Source organism: Leptodactylus fuscus, chromosome 3 (assembly GCF_031893055.1).
Source record: "Leptodactylus fuscus isolate aLepFus1 chromosome 3, aLepFus1.hap2, whole genome shotgun sequence".
In the NCBI taxonomy this organism is placed as follows: Eukaryota; Metazoa; Chordata; class Amphibia; order Anura; family Leptodactylidae; genus Leptodactylus; species Leptodactylus fuscus.
Window position 1 is genome coordinate 3,542,393 of NC_134267.1, and position 18,971 is coordinate 3,561,363.

General features: G+C 43.3%; 2 protein-coding genes across 2 annotated transcripts in view; one reads left to right on the plus strand and one right to left on the minus strand.

Annotated features, from left to right (window-relative positions):
- Nucleotides 1-18,971, minus strand: part of OTX1 (orthodenticle homeobox 1) — a 388,453-nt gene that overhangs the window by 210,729 nt on the left and 158,753 nt on the right. The gene's annotated exons all lie outside the window — the stretch shown is intronic.
- WDPCP (WD repeat containing planar cell polarity effector) overlaps nucleotides 1-18,971 on the plus strand; it is a 224,595-nt gene that overhangs the window by 84,174 nt on the left and 121,450 nt on the right. Inside the window, exons 9-10 of the mRNA XM_075266977.1 lie at nucleotides 9,959-10,150; nucleotides 12,377-12,986. Coding sequence (XP_075123078.1) covers nucleotides 9,959-10,150; nucleotides 12,377-12,986 — 802 coding nt within the window. The remainder of the gene's footprint in view (nucleotides 1-9,958; nucleotides 10,151-12,376; nucleotides 12,987-18,971) is intronic.

An 18,971-nucleotide genomic window follows, 5' to 3' on the forward strand; every position in this document is an offset into this window, starting at 1 on the left:
ATAATCACATGACCACGGACCGCACATCACATGACCACGGACCGTACATCACATGACCATGGACCGTACATCACATGACCATGGACCGTGCATCACATGACCACGGACCGTAAATCACATGACCATACACCGTACATCACATGACCATAAACCATACATCACATGACCATAGACCGTACATCACATGACCATAGACCGTACATCACATGACCATAAACCATACATCACATGACCATAGACCGTACATCACATGACCATACACCGTACATCACATGACCATAAATCATACATCACATGACCATAAACCATACATCACATGACCATACACCGTACATCACATGACCACGGACTGATTTTTATCCACTGGCAGTGAGCAGAGTTGCCCTCACATGACATTATTATTGTGTTTTAGTGTATTGTTATTGTTTAGTGACTAGAGATGAGCGAACAGTGTTCTATCGAACACATGTTCGATCGGATATCAGGGTGTTCGCCATGTTCGAATCGAATCGAACACCGCGTGGTAAAGTGCGCCAAAATTCGATTCCCCTCCCACCTTCCCTGGCGCCTTTTTTGCACCAATAACAGCGCAGGGGAGGTGGGACAGGAACTACGACACCGGGGGCATTGAAAAAAATTGGAAAAAGTCATTGGCTGCCGAAATCAGGTGACCTCCATTTTAGACGAATAGTGGATTTCAAATCCGGGTCATATGAGAATGTGAACTTTGTGACTATGAGACAGGGATAGCTGTACAGGCAGGGATAGCTAGGGATAACCTTTATTTAGGGGGGAATGTTATTAAAAATAACTTTTTGGGGCTCTATCGGGTGTGTAATTGTGATTTTTGTGAGATAAACTTTTTCCCATAGGGATGCATTGGCCAGCGCTGATTGGCCGAATTCCGTACTCTGGCCAATCAGTGCTGGCCAATGCATTCTATTAGCTTGATGAAGCAGAGTGTGCACAAGGGTTCAAGCGCACCCTCGGCTCTGATGTAGCAGAGCCGAGGCTGCACAAGGGTTCAAGCGCACCCTCGGCTCTGATGTAGGAGAGCCGAGGGTGCACTTGAACCCTTGTGCACCCTCAGCTCTGCTACATCAGAGCCGAGGGTGCGCTTGAACCCTTGTGCACACTCTGCTTCATCAAGCTAATAGAATGCATTGGCCAGCGCTGATTGGCCAATGCATTCTATTAGCCCGATGAAGTAGAGCTGAATGTGTGTGCTAAGCACACACATTCAGCTCTACTTCATCGGGCTAATAGAATGCATTGGCCAGCGCTGATTGGCCAGAGTACGGAACTCGACCAATCAGCGCTGGCTCTGCTGGAGGAGGCGGAGTCTAAGATCGCTCCACACCAGTCTCCATTCAGGTCCAACCTTAGACTCCGCCTCCTCCGGCAGAGCCAGCGCTGATTGGCCGAAGGCTGGCCAATGCATTCCTATGCGAATGCAGAGACTTAGCAGTGCTGAGTCAGTTTTGCTCAACTACACATCTGATGCACACTCGGCACTGCTACATCAGATGTAGCAATCTGATGTAGCAGAGCCGAGGGTGCACTAGAACCCCTGTGCAAACTCAGTTCACGCTAATAGAATGCATTGGCCAGCGCTGATTGGCCAATGCATTCTATTAGCCCGATGAAGTAGAGCTGAATGTGTGTGCTAAGCACACACATTCAGCACTGCTTCATCACGCCAATACAATGCATTAGCCAGTGCTGATTGGCCAGAGTACGGAATTCGGCCAATCAGCGCTGGCTCTGCTGGAGGAGGCGGAGTCTAAGGTCGGACCTGAATGGAGACTGGTGTGGAGCGATCTTAGACTCCGCCTCCTCCAGCAGAGCCAGCGCTGATTGGTCGAGTTCCGTACTCTGGCCAATCAGCACTGGCCAATGCATTTCTATGGGGAAAAGTTAGCTTGCGAAAATCGCAAACTGACAGGGATTTCCATGAAATAAAGTGACTTTTATGCCCCCAGACATGCTTCCCCTGCTGTCCCAGTGTCATTCCAGGGTGTTGGTATCATTTCCTGGGGTGTCATAGTGGACTTGGTGACCCTCCAGACACGGATTTGGGTTTCCCCCTTAACGAGTTTATGTTCCCCATAGACTATAATGGGGTTCGAAACCCATTCGAACACTCGAACAGTGAGCGGCTGTTCGAATCGAATTTCGAACCTCGAACATTTTAGTGTTCGCTCATCTCTATTAGTGACACCTCTTCATGTTGCAGCCTCCAGTTCTAACCCTCCTGCCTCGCTCCTGAGTGTATACGGATGTCTCCAGGTTGTCACTAATGAGGCTGTGGGCCTTACAACTCTCCTTGGTGACGGGCCTTACCCCAGGGAGAATCTGTGCTAGTGAATGTCCAGATGTCCATCGGTGGGTGCGGCCGGCTCGGGTTTAGAGTAAAGCAGCTTTGTTTTTTAAAACAAGTGTGTGACAATACAAACCCTAGGAGTTCAGAGCAGGAAACATACTGAGGCGCTGACATAATGATCTCTACAGATGGCGCACCATAGGACTCTCCGCAGGACACTCTGTTTGGAAATAAACATCTAAATTAAATCACAAGCCCCGTGACAATGATAAGCCTGGCCTCAGCCATTTATAATGTATTACTGGTGGAAGCGGGTTAATGAGAAAATCCTAATCAGTGGACAGTGCAGAAGAGGGGCTGTAAGCGGTCACCTATCTCCCAACAATGTCCCATCAACTGTGGCTGCCCAGGTAGAAGAAGTATTGCTGCAGTCTGGAACTGGGAAAGATGCAGTAACACAGAAAAAAAACACACACACGTATATATATATATATATTATATATATATAGCCTGCAAATTAGCCCATATGTGTGACACCCAATATACTTAGTGTGTATATATATATATATATATATATATATATATATATATATATATATATATACATACCACACATTAGCCAATTCTGCTGCTTGACATTTGCAACTATTTAAGCATGCCTTGTGTAGACTGGCCCTATGTTTGCATTTGGTAATCATGGGGCTGCTACTTGAAAGTAAAGATTGTCCATGACAGGCACAGGTGAAACATATAAAAATATGAGCGCCCAGACTAAGCCCAGGGCCCCGGTTGGGACCAACAATCTGCAGAATTTCCTGCGTGTTCGTCTTCAAGATGCTAAAATTGTCTGTTTTTTTGCTGCAGCTCGTTGCATTTTTCAGCCTTGACATTGGTGTAAGTCTGCAGTAATAATTTACTTGTTGCAGGTGTAAAACCTCTCACCAGTTACTATTACGTCCCTCTTTCTTGGTGTGTAGACAGACTATACAGCAGACAGATGCTGTTGGCATGAATGTGTATATTACCCATAAACTTTAATTTGTACAACAAAAATGGGAAATCTATAGGAAGTGCTGATACGTCTCACTGCTTTCATAAATGTCTTCTAACATGATATATATATATATATATATATATATATATATATATATTATATATATATTTGTCTGATTCTGTTTATTAAGCCACGCTGACCTATCCAGAAATAAAATGCGATGCTATATACAGTCTTTATTCTCATTGCATGTTCCCGTCTATTAAAGTTTGCTTTGCAGAAGCCCCGCAGAACAGGTTTTCAGGTTGTTCTCCGATGAGCACAGGTGTACACATGAGTCATCCGGACACTTTCTCTTTGTAATGGTAGAGACACCTGTGCACAGATGAGGGGTTAGTTTGGGAAATGAGTTGAGAGTCTCTATATTAACCTTTCCAGGGGTCTCTGGTGGTTTCCTTCAAGCCATTATTGATTTTCAAGCTGTGCACCATGAGAGCCGCACATGCTGTTTACCTTGCAGGAACAAAGGTCCTTACCCAGGGGTATAAACTTCTAGGGCGTGTTCCAGCTGATCCTGGTGCGCTTAGAGTGCGGCTAAATCACATTATTTATTTATTTTTAACTTGTTCTATAAACCATACATTTCACATTGTTAGAGTAATAATTAAAATTGAAATAAAAAAATTGCCAAGAATGATTTTTTGCTTATTTTTTGGCAGTACAATATTGGACAGTAGCAGTGGTCAGCGACGTATCTGTGTGGTCAGAGACCTATGTGCGTGGTCAGAGACCTATGTGCGTGGTTAGAGACCTATGTGCGTGGTCAGAGACCTATGTGCGTGGTCAGAGACCTATGTGTGTGGTCAGAGACCTATGTGCGTGTTCAGAGACGTATCTGCGTGGTCAGAGACCTATGTACGTGGTCAGAGTCATATCTGCGTGGTTAGAGACGTATCTGCGTGGTCAGAGACCTATGTGTGTGGTCAGAGACATCTTCGTGGTCAGAGACCTATGTACGTGGTCAGAGTCGTATCTGCGTGGTTAGAGACGTATCTGCATGGTCAGAGACCTATGTGTATGGTCAGAGACGTATCTTCATGGTCAGAGACCTATGTGTATGGTCAGAGATGTATCTTCATGGTCAGAGACCTATCTGCGTGGTCAGAGACTTATGTACGTGGTCAGAGTCGTATCTGCGTGGTTAGAGACGTATCTCCGTGGTCAGAGACCTATGTGCGTTTTCAGAGACCTATCTCCGTGGCGTCTGGACTTGTTCAGTCTATAAGCGCCGCTCCTCCTGATTTTCACACGTAGTCTAAGAATCCAACAAAGTATTCCTTCACCTGCTTACAGTCCCCATACAAGCAAGCGGCTCTGCGGATGAATCTCACCAACACATCCCCCCCAACAGGATTACATGAAGATTAGAGCAAAGAACAATATTGGTAGTCAGCTTGTGAAATGGATTTCTGTTCTGTAGGAGAGCGAGCTTTGTTTATGTAAAAGAACTGAAATATTCATAGGAATAGTTGAGACAAATTAACCCCAGAATTTAACAAAATTGTCATATTTTTTAATCTTTGGATCCAAATGGACTGATGGACTTTCTAATGATAAAAAATTAATCTATTACAAACATTGTTACAATAATAACGTTCTTTAAAATACCTGATTTATAATGCCTGAGAATTCCCTCCCCCGCCCGCTCATATACTGTCTTGTGTCGGCTCCAGAGGTTTATCCGCCATGGCAGTGTCACATTATTACTGGGCGACTCCGTTACATGACATTATACAATAGTAATGGGAAGTATAGATTACAATATATGAAATGGTCTTCATTCACCTCGCAGATCCTCCGCTCCTTCTATTTCCACCTGGTCCTACCTGGACACTTAAGAATTAGCCTGTCTGGCCAGTCACTAGCTGAAGTAAGGCAATGCGGCAACCAGTGATTGGTCACGTGGGCATTTTCAGGTATGTCCTGTGTGTCAAGACAGGTCCAAAAAGTAGAGACCAAGGGCTGCGCGTTAGAACTCCCCTTTAGTAAAGGAATATACCAATAGGCTCTTCTTGATGGAAAAGGGAAAACTTGTACTAGCGCCACCTTTTAGGATGTAGCTCCCTATAGGTCAATGCTTGGTTTTCTTAGAAACCTAGTGACATTGACTGGCATTAAAGCCAAACCAAAATATCTATTTATAAGTCAGAGAGACCCGACATCCACCGTCGGATGTTTTAAGGTTATTGCTCCTCGTCAGTGCAGAGCAGGGTACTGGTAGGGCTAGAGGTGATAGATGTGAGTCTGATGGGATGCCATGTCTCCATAGGGAGGTCACCTTGTGGTGTGTAGAATCTGAAAGACCATGCATGCTCTATATAGTACCCCTACTGACCCACGTCTATGGTCATGTGGTCTATCAGGCCCTCAAAGGTGACTTCTCTTTAAGGAGACATCGTGCCCCTTCTTCCACATTGATAACTTTATTCTAACACTGTAAACCCCCCAGAGAAGCATCAAGGGACCCAAACAGGAGCAGTGAGGGAGAATTTTAGATTCGTTATTGTAGGTAAATTAGCAATTTTGGTTGTCTCTGGACTCTCCTATTTCCTTTTTTGCCCCCTTAGACTAAGGGTGAATTCACACTGAGTAAACGCTAGCTTATTCTGAACGTAAAACACGTTCAGAATAAGCGGCGTCTAAAGCAGCTCCATTCATTTCTATGGGAGCGGGGATACGAGCGCTCCCCATAGAAATGAATGGGCTGCTTCTTTCACTCCGTGCAGTCCCATTGAAGTGAATGGGGAGTGCCGGCGTGTACGCTCCGGCATGAGCAGAGCTTGCCGTATACGCCGGCACTCCCCATTCACTTCAATGGGACTGCACGGAGTGAAAGAAGCAGCCCATTCATTTCTATGGGGAGCGCTCGTATCCCCGCTCCCATAGAAATGAATGGAGCTGCTTTAGACGCCGCTTATTCTGAACGTGTTTTACGTTCAGAATAAGCTAGCGTTTACTCAGTGTGAATGCACCCTAAGGCCCCACATTGCAGAAATGCAGCTTTTTTTGTTGCAGATTTTATTGCAGTTTTTTGAGCCAAAGCCAAGAATGGCTGCATAAGGAATGGGAAATATATAGGAAGCTCTTATATTTCTCCCTTCTGCTCAATCCATTCTTGGCTTTGGCTCAAAAAACCGCAACAAAATCTGCAACAAAAAAAGCTGCATTTCCGCACCGTGGGGCCTCAGCCTTAGGTGGGTTTACATATGTAGGAATTTGACACTGGGTAACATAGTCACATCATAGATGAGGTTGGATGGAGTCATCAGTCCATCACGTCCAACCCATAACCCTACAATCCCTACAGTGTTGATCCAGGGGAAGGCAAAAATAAATCCCCATGAGGCTCCGGCCAATTGCCCCATTTCAGGGGAAAAAAATTCCTTCCCGACTCCAATCTGGCAGTCAGTATAAAACCCTGGATCAATGGGTTGAGGTGGAATATTCCTCTAATGATTCCTGGAATCTGCCTCCTACCTGATCCCAATATATTCCTACATGTCTAGGTGAGACCAGAGGAACAGCACAAGGCAGGTCTGAGGAGGCTCCCGAATTCTTATTTTCTGGCTGATCCCTATATTTCCTAAACCAGATCTATCTCTTTAAGTTCTTTGATCATCAGGATGGAAAGAAAAAAAAAAAAGTCTTTTGGCAAGTATTGACCTGTATCAGACTTTGGTCTGATAAGTTTTGATATAAATCTGCTTTTCTTCATCAGACTCATTTATACGAGCCCTATAGTCATGAAAAACCTGATTATTTGGCAGTGGTCCAGGCCAACAGGACTTGCTGCCTCTGGTGTGCGCTCTTCAGGGTGTAGCCTCCATTGCCCGGTAGGGTGATTGTCTTCTCACATTGATTGGTTTGGCGTTGCAGCCTGTGAAGTGTGTCCAGCTGCACAGAGGCCCGGCCTTCTTGTAAAGCACACAGTAGTTAAGTTTCATGCTGACTGTCTTATCCTTTGTATTTCGCAAATAAGGTCAGCAACAGCGTGGCCATGCAAATGAGAATCCTTATCATTCGTATCAAGACGTCAGGAGGATTATCTAAGCATTAACCTTGATTTTAATGGCATTGGTTGAGTGGCAAAATCACAATTTGGATGAGTCTGATTATTTACTAAATACAATACATAAATGCAAGGGGTTTTTAACACCCATTGCACTCTGGTATTATCGCATTACTTCCATCCTTTGTTGCCTTGCAGACAGGAATATGAAAGCAATCTGTCCTGTAGTGAGACTGGCTCCAGAAGCATTTCTCTGATAAGAAGACCCCCTGCCCTTTGCTAGTGTCTGGTCCAGTAGGCTTAGCCATGCGCTTAATCCCCAGAAAGTGCTTCGATTATTGCTGACCAGCAATGGCAAAATATGTGTTTTTTTTTTGTTTTTTTTTTCTCAAGCTATCAACCTTCCTTTAATTCCTTAAGCAGAAATGCAGTGCAATCTATATTTCCTTGGCATGTGTCACGCAGATGGTGCCGAGCTCATGTTTTCAAATAACCATGCTCAAAAATAACATAGTTTGAATAATAAATTCAGCAAATCCGTTCCCGAGAAATAGAAGCACAATTCTCCAGAGCTGCATAAACTTTTACGCATGAAGCTGTATCTCATCCACATTATGCAGAAAGAATAGATTTTGCTACAAAGTGGGTATTTGTGCCTTGTAGTCTTTAATTTTAGGAGGAGAGATGGGGACGTTCGCTTTTACATAGTGGAACTTTTTTTTTTTTTTAATGTTCGGTGATCTATCCGAAACAGCGGCGTTTGCTCCGGTCTCTTCTTACTGCTTGACATTTAAAACAAGCAGATTCAAATCCTTCATGTAGGCCGCTGCCACCACCGCCGCCGTCAGGCAACCATGACGCTACATTTTAGTATTGATTGGAGTCGTTGAAGTAAATTCCTTTTTAAGTTAATCCTCATCCCTTCCCACGACAGGAGAACGTGTCTGTCTGTGCATCTATGCAGATGTTGAACACGGACCTTGGGAATACAACCCAAAAAATAAAAAAAATCACTTTATTTTGTAGAATATTTCATATGCAAAGTCATTTTTTCTGCAATGGGTTCTGGTTCTGATCCCTGACATGTTACACCTTGTCATAAAGAATATATGTGTATCTATTATGTTGCTGGGGAAGATGAATGTTATTTTCAGTGTGTTACTTTTTGGTCTGCGGCCAATCTGATCTGCTAGTTCATCTTATGGCTCTAGGGGATCACCATGCAGAAATTTTAGTCACTGGTTGAAGGGGGTGGAAGGATGGAAATCAATATTTTAGTTATCACAGAAGAATCTTTTAGAAAATGGAATCATTAGAATATAAACCGATGTGAAAGGCAACAGAAAGTACACTAAAAAAGTTGCAAAAAAATCTAAATGTATGTCTACTTCCTAATTAGAAATATAGAAATGTAATTTTAATGAGCAAATCTTCTGTATTTTTTAAGTCCGTTCTATTAGATTGTGTTAAGTTTCAGCTTTTGTATTTATTTGTATATGTTTTTTACGTGGTCGTTTATTGGACTACATGACATTAAAGCAAGTTTCATCCTAAAAGAATACAGACAAATATAATATGTTATAGATTATTAGGGTTTTATAGCATAGGGCTAGTAGGGATCAGAAGTAGTCTTATTCACACCTGGTTCCTACAATCGGAGGGACCTTACAAATTGCCGTCAATCTGAACCTGTAACTTCCACCGGACGGTTGGGCGTCACTTATGTTAGCAAAGTATCTTGGATAGTTAATTTATTTACATATTTTGATCCTATATAAAAACAATCTGAATTTTAGGAAACCCCTTAAATGAAGTCTGTCACCAGAAACCACAGATAGATGCTTACAGATAGATGCCACTTTTGTTAATGAGCTCTTTGGAGCAATGAAGATGTTGCCGTTGCTCCAAAGAGTTAAGTGCCAACACCCTCAGGGCTCCCGGGATCTCATTAGTATATTTACTAAAATGTTGATATCTTGGCAACGAAGAGGATAATGCTGTGTGATTCGGGTGACCCTAACCTATATATCTGGAGGGCTGAGCCAGGTGAGGCACCGCACACTCCTTGTACATACAGATATCCATCATGCAGCATATCAACCATGTCAGTATCTTATACCAGGTAGATTAAGAGACTCCCCAGTGTATTTTTCTAGACTGCAGACATAATATGGGCTGAGATGACCTCTAGGTTGCATAGTCAGGCCAAGCAGTATCTTTCTTCCTTGAGCCCCATATTCTCAATCTCGCTGCAGGGACCCAAATTCCCAATCATCCAGCTGCTTCTTGCTGCTGCCGAGGTCCGTTGCTGCTGTTTGGGCAAATATTCACAGAGCTAAGAGGGCCCCAGTACTAGGCAGCAGCTACTGGCATGAGCCTAGGACAGCCAAGGGCTAGGTACCAAGCTATTCCTCAAAAATACGTTTATGTTAGAGACATTTTAGGAATTTGTAGATGAGTCTAAGGTAATATTTTGGAAAAAAGAATCATTATATATATATATATATATATGTAAGAATTGACATACAGTAACAATCCTTTACACTTTTTTTATCATTTTTTTCCCCCATAGATGACGTATGTTGATATACCAGGACCAAAGGTTCGGCACCTCAATCGTCGTATTGCAGTGAACTGCGTACAGGATCTTGCCATTTGTTGGTGGCGAATACCTGATGATGAAGTCTTACCTTGGACTCCAATATCAAGTGAGAGAGACAGGGCTAATATAGTCCTTCTAGGCTGTTCTAATAACAGACTGGAGGTAAGATTCTCTGTTGGAAATTTCATAGATCCTTGTAGTTCACAGACTTCACAGCTCATCTACTTCCCTCTCTATACAATGACCTGTGCCTAGATCACACACCATCATGTCTATGGACCATGAGCCTTCTATTGGAAACATGAAGTCACAGAATGTTTTAGTCTTTGTGGCAAAAGTTGGAATTTCAAAGTTTTTAGAATTATTCTTTTTTAAAAGACAGATATCAATTTAGTAAAATTAAAAACAACAGTTCCAAAAATTCTTTAAAAGCATGTGTTCAGCAGTAAGTCATCTCCTGGCGGCACATACAAGTCTGAGATGGGACTCCCCTTTTCAATGGCAAATCCATAGCACCCCGATTACTCTACGTCGTCCCCAGGTGACGCTATGTGACCATTGTTGTCATTTTCTTGATGAGCCGAACTGGAGTCAAAACTAGAATTTATTTTCTTTTTATCTCTGCAATTTTTTAGAAAACTTTAATACCACATTAGAGAGAGTTCCTTTCCTGCTGGATCGCAGCTTATCATTTATCATTTATTCTGCTCTTTGATTTATTAGATTATTACTTTGACTTCCAGAATTAATAAGAAGAAACGTTGGGTCCAGCTAATATTGGATTGTAACGCAATACAATGAAAGGTGCTATTAAGTGTTGGAGACCTGCGTGATTTAGGATGTGCTTTGTGTAAAAAAATTATAAAAAAACCCACCAAAAACATTGGCTCCTGGCCATCAAATTCATAAATCCTCGAGCTTTCGACTCCTATATGATTTATTTTCATTACAACTTTCATTGGAGCAACACTCCCTAATGTCTTAATACATCAAAAACAGCCTAATATGCGTGTTACCATTGTACTGTTGAAAAGCACAGTGTCGTTCTTTGCAACGTGAGCCTTATCCTGTGGCAGAATCCCAAGGAAGAGGTAATTAAAATAAAATGATTAAATCACTATTTCCCAAATTGAGTCCTTTGTGATTTGCAGCATCTCCACTGGTCACTGCTGTAAATTTCTAATGTAATTCCTTTCCTGTTGCTCGGGGATTTAGCGCATTTGTTTCCTAATAATTGCAATTAAAATAACACTCACAATATTGTCTTCCCCTCAGTGCATAAAACACTACATGTGATGTATAAATTGGTTGGTATCAAGTAAACAGGCATATTGAGGGAGTGCGAGCATGGAATAACCTAGCCGCGGTCATAGGCTTCTCTATAGACTATGTGGTCAATTAACAGAAAAATCTGGGAGCCAGGATGTTCTTTTAAGTAGCAGGGAAGAGGCACAGCCAGTGCCTTACAGAAGGCGCTCACAAATGGTGTTATTTTTTGGAAATTGGTTCTGAATATTTGTTCAAAATGGTTCAATGCAGAAGTGTCCACCCTTAAAAGAGTTGTCCGAGACCCAATGGTAATGGACACTGATTACCTGTGCACAGGATAGGTGATCAATATCGGACTGGCCCGGGTCCAACTCCCAGACCGTGTACTCATAGCTGTTTTGGCTTCTAGTCAAGGGAATACAGCGGCGGTTCCCTGACACCCCCACTACATTGTGGCATAATGTCGCAAAATAATATTGCCTTGGAAAGCCCATGCTGCTCTTGTGACACATTCAGCCAAGAGAAGAGGTAAGGACAGACACATCTGTAGGAAAAATCTGCCTGAAACCCCTCCCAATTGTCCAATTCACTTCAGCGGGAGCCAGGAGCAGATTGAAAGAAATCCACCAGAGGAAAAAAATCTGCTGGACTCCCAGTGAAGTGAAGGTAGAATTGGGAGGCATTTGTAAGGTGGATTGTAAGGTGGTTTGCACCTCCAAAAATCCTTCCTAATTTTCTATCCAAACCAAGGTCCTTTCACAGGAATATTTACAGCCACATAGATCTGGTGCATTCTCCAGCAGGCTTACTGGTTACAAAGAGGTGATCCATGTAGCTACAGCTATACATCCAGTACATGTATTTATACATTTATTACATATAAGGCAACTTTCTCAGGAATTTGAAAAAAAAAAAAAGGTAGAAATGGAAAAAGTTGCAGAACTAGCCTAAGGATCTCTCTGCGAAGACAGACGTCATCTTTACCCTTGGGGCTGTTTTGTGTGTATCATACATTTCTATGGGTCTTTATTGTATGGAGTTGTTAAATGTTTGCCATACTCAGTATATGATGCTATTGACAGTCGGTTACTCTGATACATTTACTGCTTTTCTTCTTAGGTATTGAGTTACATCCGCACAGAGGGCGATCTGCTCGATGCTAGCTTCAGTATTACTCAGCCTTACCAGGTACATACAGTAGAGCACTCAGTGAATTCGGACAAGGCGCCTATGGCGGACAGCGGCATCTATGAATGTGCAAGAAACAAAATGCAATGTGTTTCAGTCACTAAAATTCCCCTGACTTCCCGAGCCATAAGTTGTGGCAGGAATAGGGCCGAGGATAAGCTTGTTCTTGGCTGTGAAGACTCGTCGGTAATTCTTTATGAAACTCAGCGCAGAGTGACTCTTCTGGCCCAGGCTGATCTCTTGCCGGCATTAGTTCAGTGGCACCCCGCCGGATGTATTATTATGTTGAGCAATAGCCAAGGAGAGCTTCAGATATTTGATATGGCTCTGTCACCCATTAAAGTCCAGCTTCTTGCAGAAAACATTGCCCCGACATCCACATTACAATGCAGTCAACAGTTTGATGTGTCCAGCAGCCTGGTGGACATGAAGTGGACGTTCCCTCACACCACAGCCCATTGCATCGATGGGGCCGATATATATAATCTTCTGTTCCTGAGATTTCATGGGGGACCCTTAGGAGTTCTTCAGCTCAAGCTTGGTAAGAGATTAGAACGTTAAATATATATTTTACTTCTACTTTCTGCTTGTCATGTGCTGGGTCATTTCCTTGACTTGTAAGCAGGGCTGTGAGGTCTGTAGGCCAAACTGGCGCCTCCACCAACTCTTATTCCGCACACGATATCTGATGGTCAGACAGAAGCAATAAAGCTCCTCTAATTGACGTTCCATGAAAGTAAATATATGCAAGATATGTATCTATTTAATTATAGAATTTTTATGATTAACATAATTAAAAATAATCATTTTATTTTGGGAACTCTCTTTCAACTCCAGCTGAAAATAACTTCAATGCTACATCACAGGCGTTATAAAACCTAGAAACTTGGTGCTGGTGTTGTATGAACAGGAGATTCTTGTCTTTCCTATGACACCAGGAGCGCAGATCTATTGGACTATTTCCAGAAATCTCACCGATTGTAAATACAGCCAGGATTGGATATTTATATGCCGGAGGAATCACATTTTATAATGCCTGAGCTATATCTGTTATACAACGTACATAGTGAGAAGTAAGGGGAAGAATGAAATGTCTCTCCTTGTCTCAATACTAATGGTAAGTGTGCCATGGCTGAAGCCTGGGAATAGTCCAACACTTCTGTCCAAACTGCCCTACCACTCACACCATTGGCTAGGGGGCGCCAGACCTGTGAGGTCTACTCTGTAGTCTGACAAGTACTGGAGGTGGCAAACATTTCTAGAAGACACTGAGATAAAAGGAGAGAAGGTCTTGTCCATAAGAGCTTCCAATCTAACTGAAAGATAAAGGGAAAAGAGAAAACTTAGACTAAGGCTTAGCTTTACATCTGCGTTGGTGTCTCCGTATGAGACTCTGCTGCAGATTTTGCTTAAAGTCCTCCTTGCAGGACTTTTCTCTCCACTGAATTCTGTATAAAACCTACGGAAACCCCACAGACCCCGTTATAGTCTATGCGGTCCGCAAGTAACTGCTTTTCAAGTGGACAGGACCTAAACAACGGAGACCCGAAAGCTGGTGTGAACATTGTAAAAGGCTCCACATAGCGAATTGGAGAGGAAACCCATTGTGGTTTTTGTCCACAGCATTTTTCATCAAGTTTTTGCTGCATTTTTCTCTGCTCCTCCCATATTAAATCTACAAGGAAACGCTTGCAATTCAGCAGCTGAAATTAAAGGGGTTGTCCCATCTTAAGGATTCTATATAAACTGGTAGCTTATGTAAATTGAAGACTTTTCCTAAATATATTGCTTTAGAAATTCTGCTTTGTTTGCCTGCGATGTGACCTAATTACTCCCATGGTTTTCACAGCATTGGTATAACCCTGGACCTGTGAGATAGGACACGTGACGTCACTTACTCACTGCTCTTGCCAGCAGGACAATCATTCAGCTAATTGCAGTTTGCTGATAAAGTCTGGTCTGTTATTTCCCTATGTAAACACACAGATAACACTGAGTCCATTCTGTACAAGCATCTGCATATTATCTGATCTGTATAAGTGTTGTGGTAAGAGGGAGGGGGAGAGAAATACAAGAAGTGAGAAGAACAGACTGCAGGCAAAGCTGCTAAGATACTGAGATGAGAGAACCCCTTTAATGTGCAGGTGGTTTTTCACCCATTTTTGAAAAATCTAATTTTTCATGGCTCTTTTTTCCCCCAATGTTTAAATGAGGTTATTCAAAATCTCATTCACTTTGCTGGTACTGTAGGCCGCACTTCTTGTGTTTTGGCTCCTTGGTGCCTTAAAGGAGTTTTCTTGAGATTGCAGTCTATCCAGCCGTCTGGTCCCAGTCCCACATAACACAATGAATAGGAGGTCTCACACTCACACACTTGTCCCAGTTGTTCCTTACAGTCATTCTGTTACAAAGTTACAATTTGAAGAATCTTAAAGGGCCATTCCAAGAATTAGTACAGGTCTCCTGCATAAACAATGGTCACCGAAACCACAGCAACACATCAGATCCTGACTGTTCTCTTCCCATAGCTCTTCCTATTCGCTGCCATAAGTAACACTTTCGTGGTATAAATGACAATATAGATCCACGACACCTATCCGCTGGTGCAGATTTCACCTGAGCTATTCCTCATGCCTCCCCTGCCCCCATCAATATATCATCGTACCCACTAAGGCCTCTTCTATGTGGCCAGATACAGTCTTACACATTCAGTCCGTATATAGTTACTTTGTATCTGCATTTCTATGGATGTTCCTTCATTATCTTTGCACAGGTTCGCACAATACAAGCAGGGCTGAGTTTAGCGCCGTACCTGTGACAGGCGTATGACAAAGGATAATCTAGATGCGTATCTCCACATTAGGCAGCTATGGATTATGTCTCCTGTAGGATCCTATCTGATAGTTCTGTAATATAATGTGCTTAATCCTTTTATTGGCAAATAACATTTTACGTCTGTCTGTGTTATCTCATCGCAACGCTTTTAATTATGATTTTAGTATCCTGACTTGGCACATTATGTAAGATCTGCTGCTTTGTTAGTCTTGCCGGTAGGTTTGTCTTCCCCGTAGTTGTAGTTTACTCTGTAAGAAATAACTAAAAGGAAATCTGATGTACAGTAAGAGAAAATTGGTGCAAATATCCATAGAGTTTTCTGAATAGTGAGGAGCGAACCTGTCTATGATAGAGGAGAGAAGCTGTGTGATATATAGGGTTATATGATAGAGGGAGAGAAGCTGAGCTCTGTGATATATAGGGGTATATAATAGAGGAGAGAAGCTGAGCTGTGTGATATATAGGGTTATAGGATAGAGGAGAGAAGCTGAGCTGTGTGATATATAGGGGTATATGATAGAGGAGAGAAGCTGAGCTGTGTGATATATAGGGGTATATAAGAGAGGGAGAGAAGCTGAGCTGTGTGATATATAGGGGTATATGATAGAGGAGAGAAGCTGAGCTGTGTGATATATAGGGTTATATGATAGAGGAGAGAAGCTGAGCTGTGTGATATATAGGGGTATATAAGAGAGGGAGAGAAGCTGAGCTGTGTGATATATAGGGGTATAGGATAGAGGAGAGAAGCTGAGCTGTGTGATATATAGGGGTATAGGATAGAGGAGAGAAGCTGAGCTGTGTGATATATAGGGGTATATGATAGAGGAGAGAAGCTGAGCTGTGTGATATATAGGGGTATAGGATAGAGGAGAGAAGCTGAGCTGTGTGATATATAAGGTTATAGGATAGAGGAGAGAAGCGGAGCTGTGTGATATATAGGGGTATATAAGAGAGGGAGAGAAGCTGAGCTGTGTGATATATAGGGTTATATGATAGAGGAGAGAAGCTGAGCTCTGTGATATATAGGAGTATATGATAGAGGAGAGAAGCTGAGCTGTGTGATATATAGGGATATATGATAGAGGAGAGAAGCTGAGCTCTGTGATATATAGGGGTATATAAGAGAGGGAGAGAAGCTGAGCTGTGTGATATATAGGGTTATATGATAGAGGGGAGAAGCTGAGCTGTGTGATATATAGGGGTATATGATAGAGGAGAGAAGCTGAGCTGTGTGATATATAGGGGTATATGATAGAGGAGAGAAGCTGAGCTCTGTGATATATAGGGGTATATGATAGAGGAGAGAAGCTGAGCTGTGTGATATATAGGGGTTATATGATAGAGGAGAGAAGCTGAGCTGTGTGATATATAGGGGTATATGATAGAGGAGAGAAGCTGAGCTGTGTGATATATAGGGTTATAGGATAGAGGAGAGAAGCTGAGCTGTGTGATATATAGGGGTATAGGATAGAGGAGAGAAGCTGAGCTGTGTGATATATAGGGGTATAGGATAGAGGAGAGAAGCTGAGCTGTGTGATATATAGGGGTATAGGATAGAGGAGAGAAGCTGAGCTTTTTTTTTTTTTTTTTTTTTTTTTTTTTTTTAGGCGCCGCCTCCTGAGGGGCTTGGCTGCCTTGATGCAGTGCTCCAAGCTGGGAGCAAACTTTTCTTTCCTTTTTCACTCTTTTTCTCTATATCTTCAAGAATCCGGTAACCAACAATCTAGCACTATGAATTTAGCAACTATAAATCGAATGGAAGACCCTGTGGAGTTTTTTTTTTTTTTTTGTTCCTTTTGTTTCCATTGTAAAGCATGGACTCAAGACCTGGTTCAGCTGGTTTCCACATGTGCCTGTTACCATCCCCCCAGCTAGGACAGCATGGCTCAACATGCGGCATGGAAGAGAAACCTACATGGAAATGCGGACTTCTTCGTTCAAGGAGATGATTTCTGGCGTCAATTGCTGATGTGTGAAGATGCTACAGCTGACTGGTATTTCTTTCTATTACTGTGGACACGTGGGACACTGTTACAACCTGGGAACCATCACCCACCTACCCCAGGAGTTATGGAAGCTTGGCAAGAGAGCAGCACCATGTATACCTGGATGGTCTCTGACTTCCTTGGGGCAGTAGAACACTGTGGTAAGGAGGAGGAGGAGGACGGCTTGTGATGAAGGACATTTGGGGCATTTTTTGTGGTTAAAAGGACAACGAGTGATTATGAAGATAATCTTGTTTCCCTTAGTCCTAACAGCGGCACAATGTGGGGTATTTCTGCCCCTGTGTGCTGGTAGGACAGGCGGATATTTAATTAGCCAATCAAATGCGTGGCAGGCCCTATAAGAGGGCACAAGAACCTCCCCTCTGCGTGTAAATACAAAAGTACCTCCATTACATTTATATACAGTTTTATACATAAGATATGATTCCCAGGGTGGGAAATCTTGTGCCGCTGTTAGGACTAAGGGAAACAAGATTATCTTCATAATCACTCGTTCCCTGTCGTCCTCAACAGCGGCACAATGTGGGGATATAGCAAGCAGGTCCCCAAGATGGGTGGGACAAACCCATGACCGAACTTAAACTGGTCTGGGCAAAGGCAGTGGAATCTGCCACTTGGTCCTTCAGGCGGTAATGCCAAATGAAGGTGGATTCAGATGCCCAAGAGGCAGCTGCATATATTTGGTCCACAGACAAAGCACTTCTTTCTGCCCGTGAAGTGGACACTGCCCTGGTTGAATGGGCATGAAGGAAAGATGGAGCCGACAGCCCTTGGGCGGTATAGGCGACTCTAATAGTCTCGGTAACCCACCGGGATATTGTAGCTTTGGCGGCTTTGGCGCCCTTGTTTTTCCCCGTGTAGCTGACCAACAGGTTTTCAGTCCACCTAAAGGGGCGAGTGCGCTGCAAGTAGATCTGCAGGCATCTGACCACATCCAGCTTGTGCCATCTTTCTTCTTCAGCAGAAGAAGGGAACGGAAAAAATACTGGAAGGGAAATCAGTTGGTTCCTGTTTACAGCAGATGGCACCTTGGGACGAAACCCAGGGAGGAACCTAAGCTGTACATGGTCAGAGAAAAAGGTGGTATATGGCTCCTCAGCGGACAAAGCTTGTAGTTCACTAACGCGTTTGGCAGGTGTGACTGCCAATAGCAGCGCCATTTTGCCGGTTAGCGACTTGAGGGAGACCTCTTCCAGAGGTTCAAATGGCTGGCCACATAGGGCGTTCAGGACCGGAATAAGGTCCCATTGGTGGACAGGGGTGTTTACCACCGGTCTCAGCCTAGTTGCCCCTTTAATAAAGGTGCTCACTAAAGGATCCTGAGACAAACGCCTCCCCAGATAGGCGGACAGGGCCGCTACGTGTACCTTGAGTGTGGCCGCAGCAAGACCTCTGTCTAGTCCGTCTTGAAGGAAGTCCAGGATTGCCTCCGTAGGGGGATCGGTGGAGTCCACTTGATGCTGCAGACACCAGGCATTAAAGATGTTACCTATTCGACGGTAGTTCCTGTTAGTCGAATCCGCTCTGGCGCTGGATAGGGTCTTCAAGACGGCTTGTGACAGTCCTCTATTTCTCAATAGGGACTGGTCAACCTCCAGGCTGTCAGGTTGAGTCTCCTCAGATCCTGGCATCTCAGCTCTCCTTGGGTTACCAGGTCTGGGAGTGGGGGAAGCCTCCAATATATG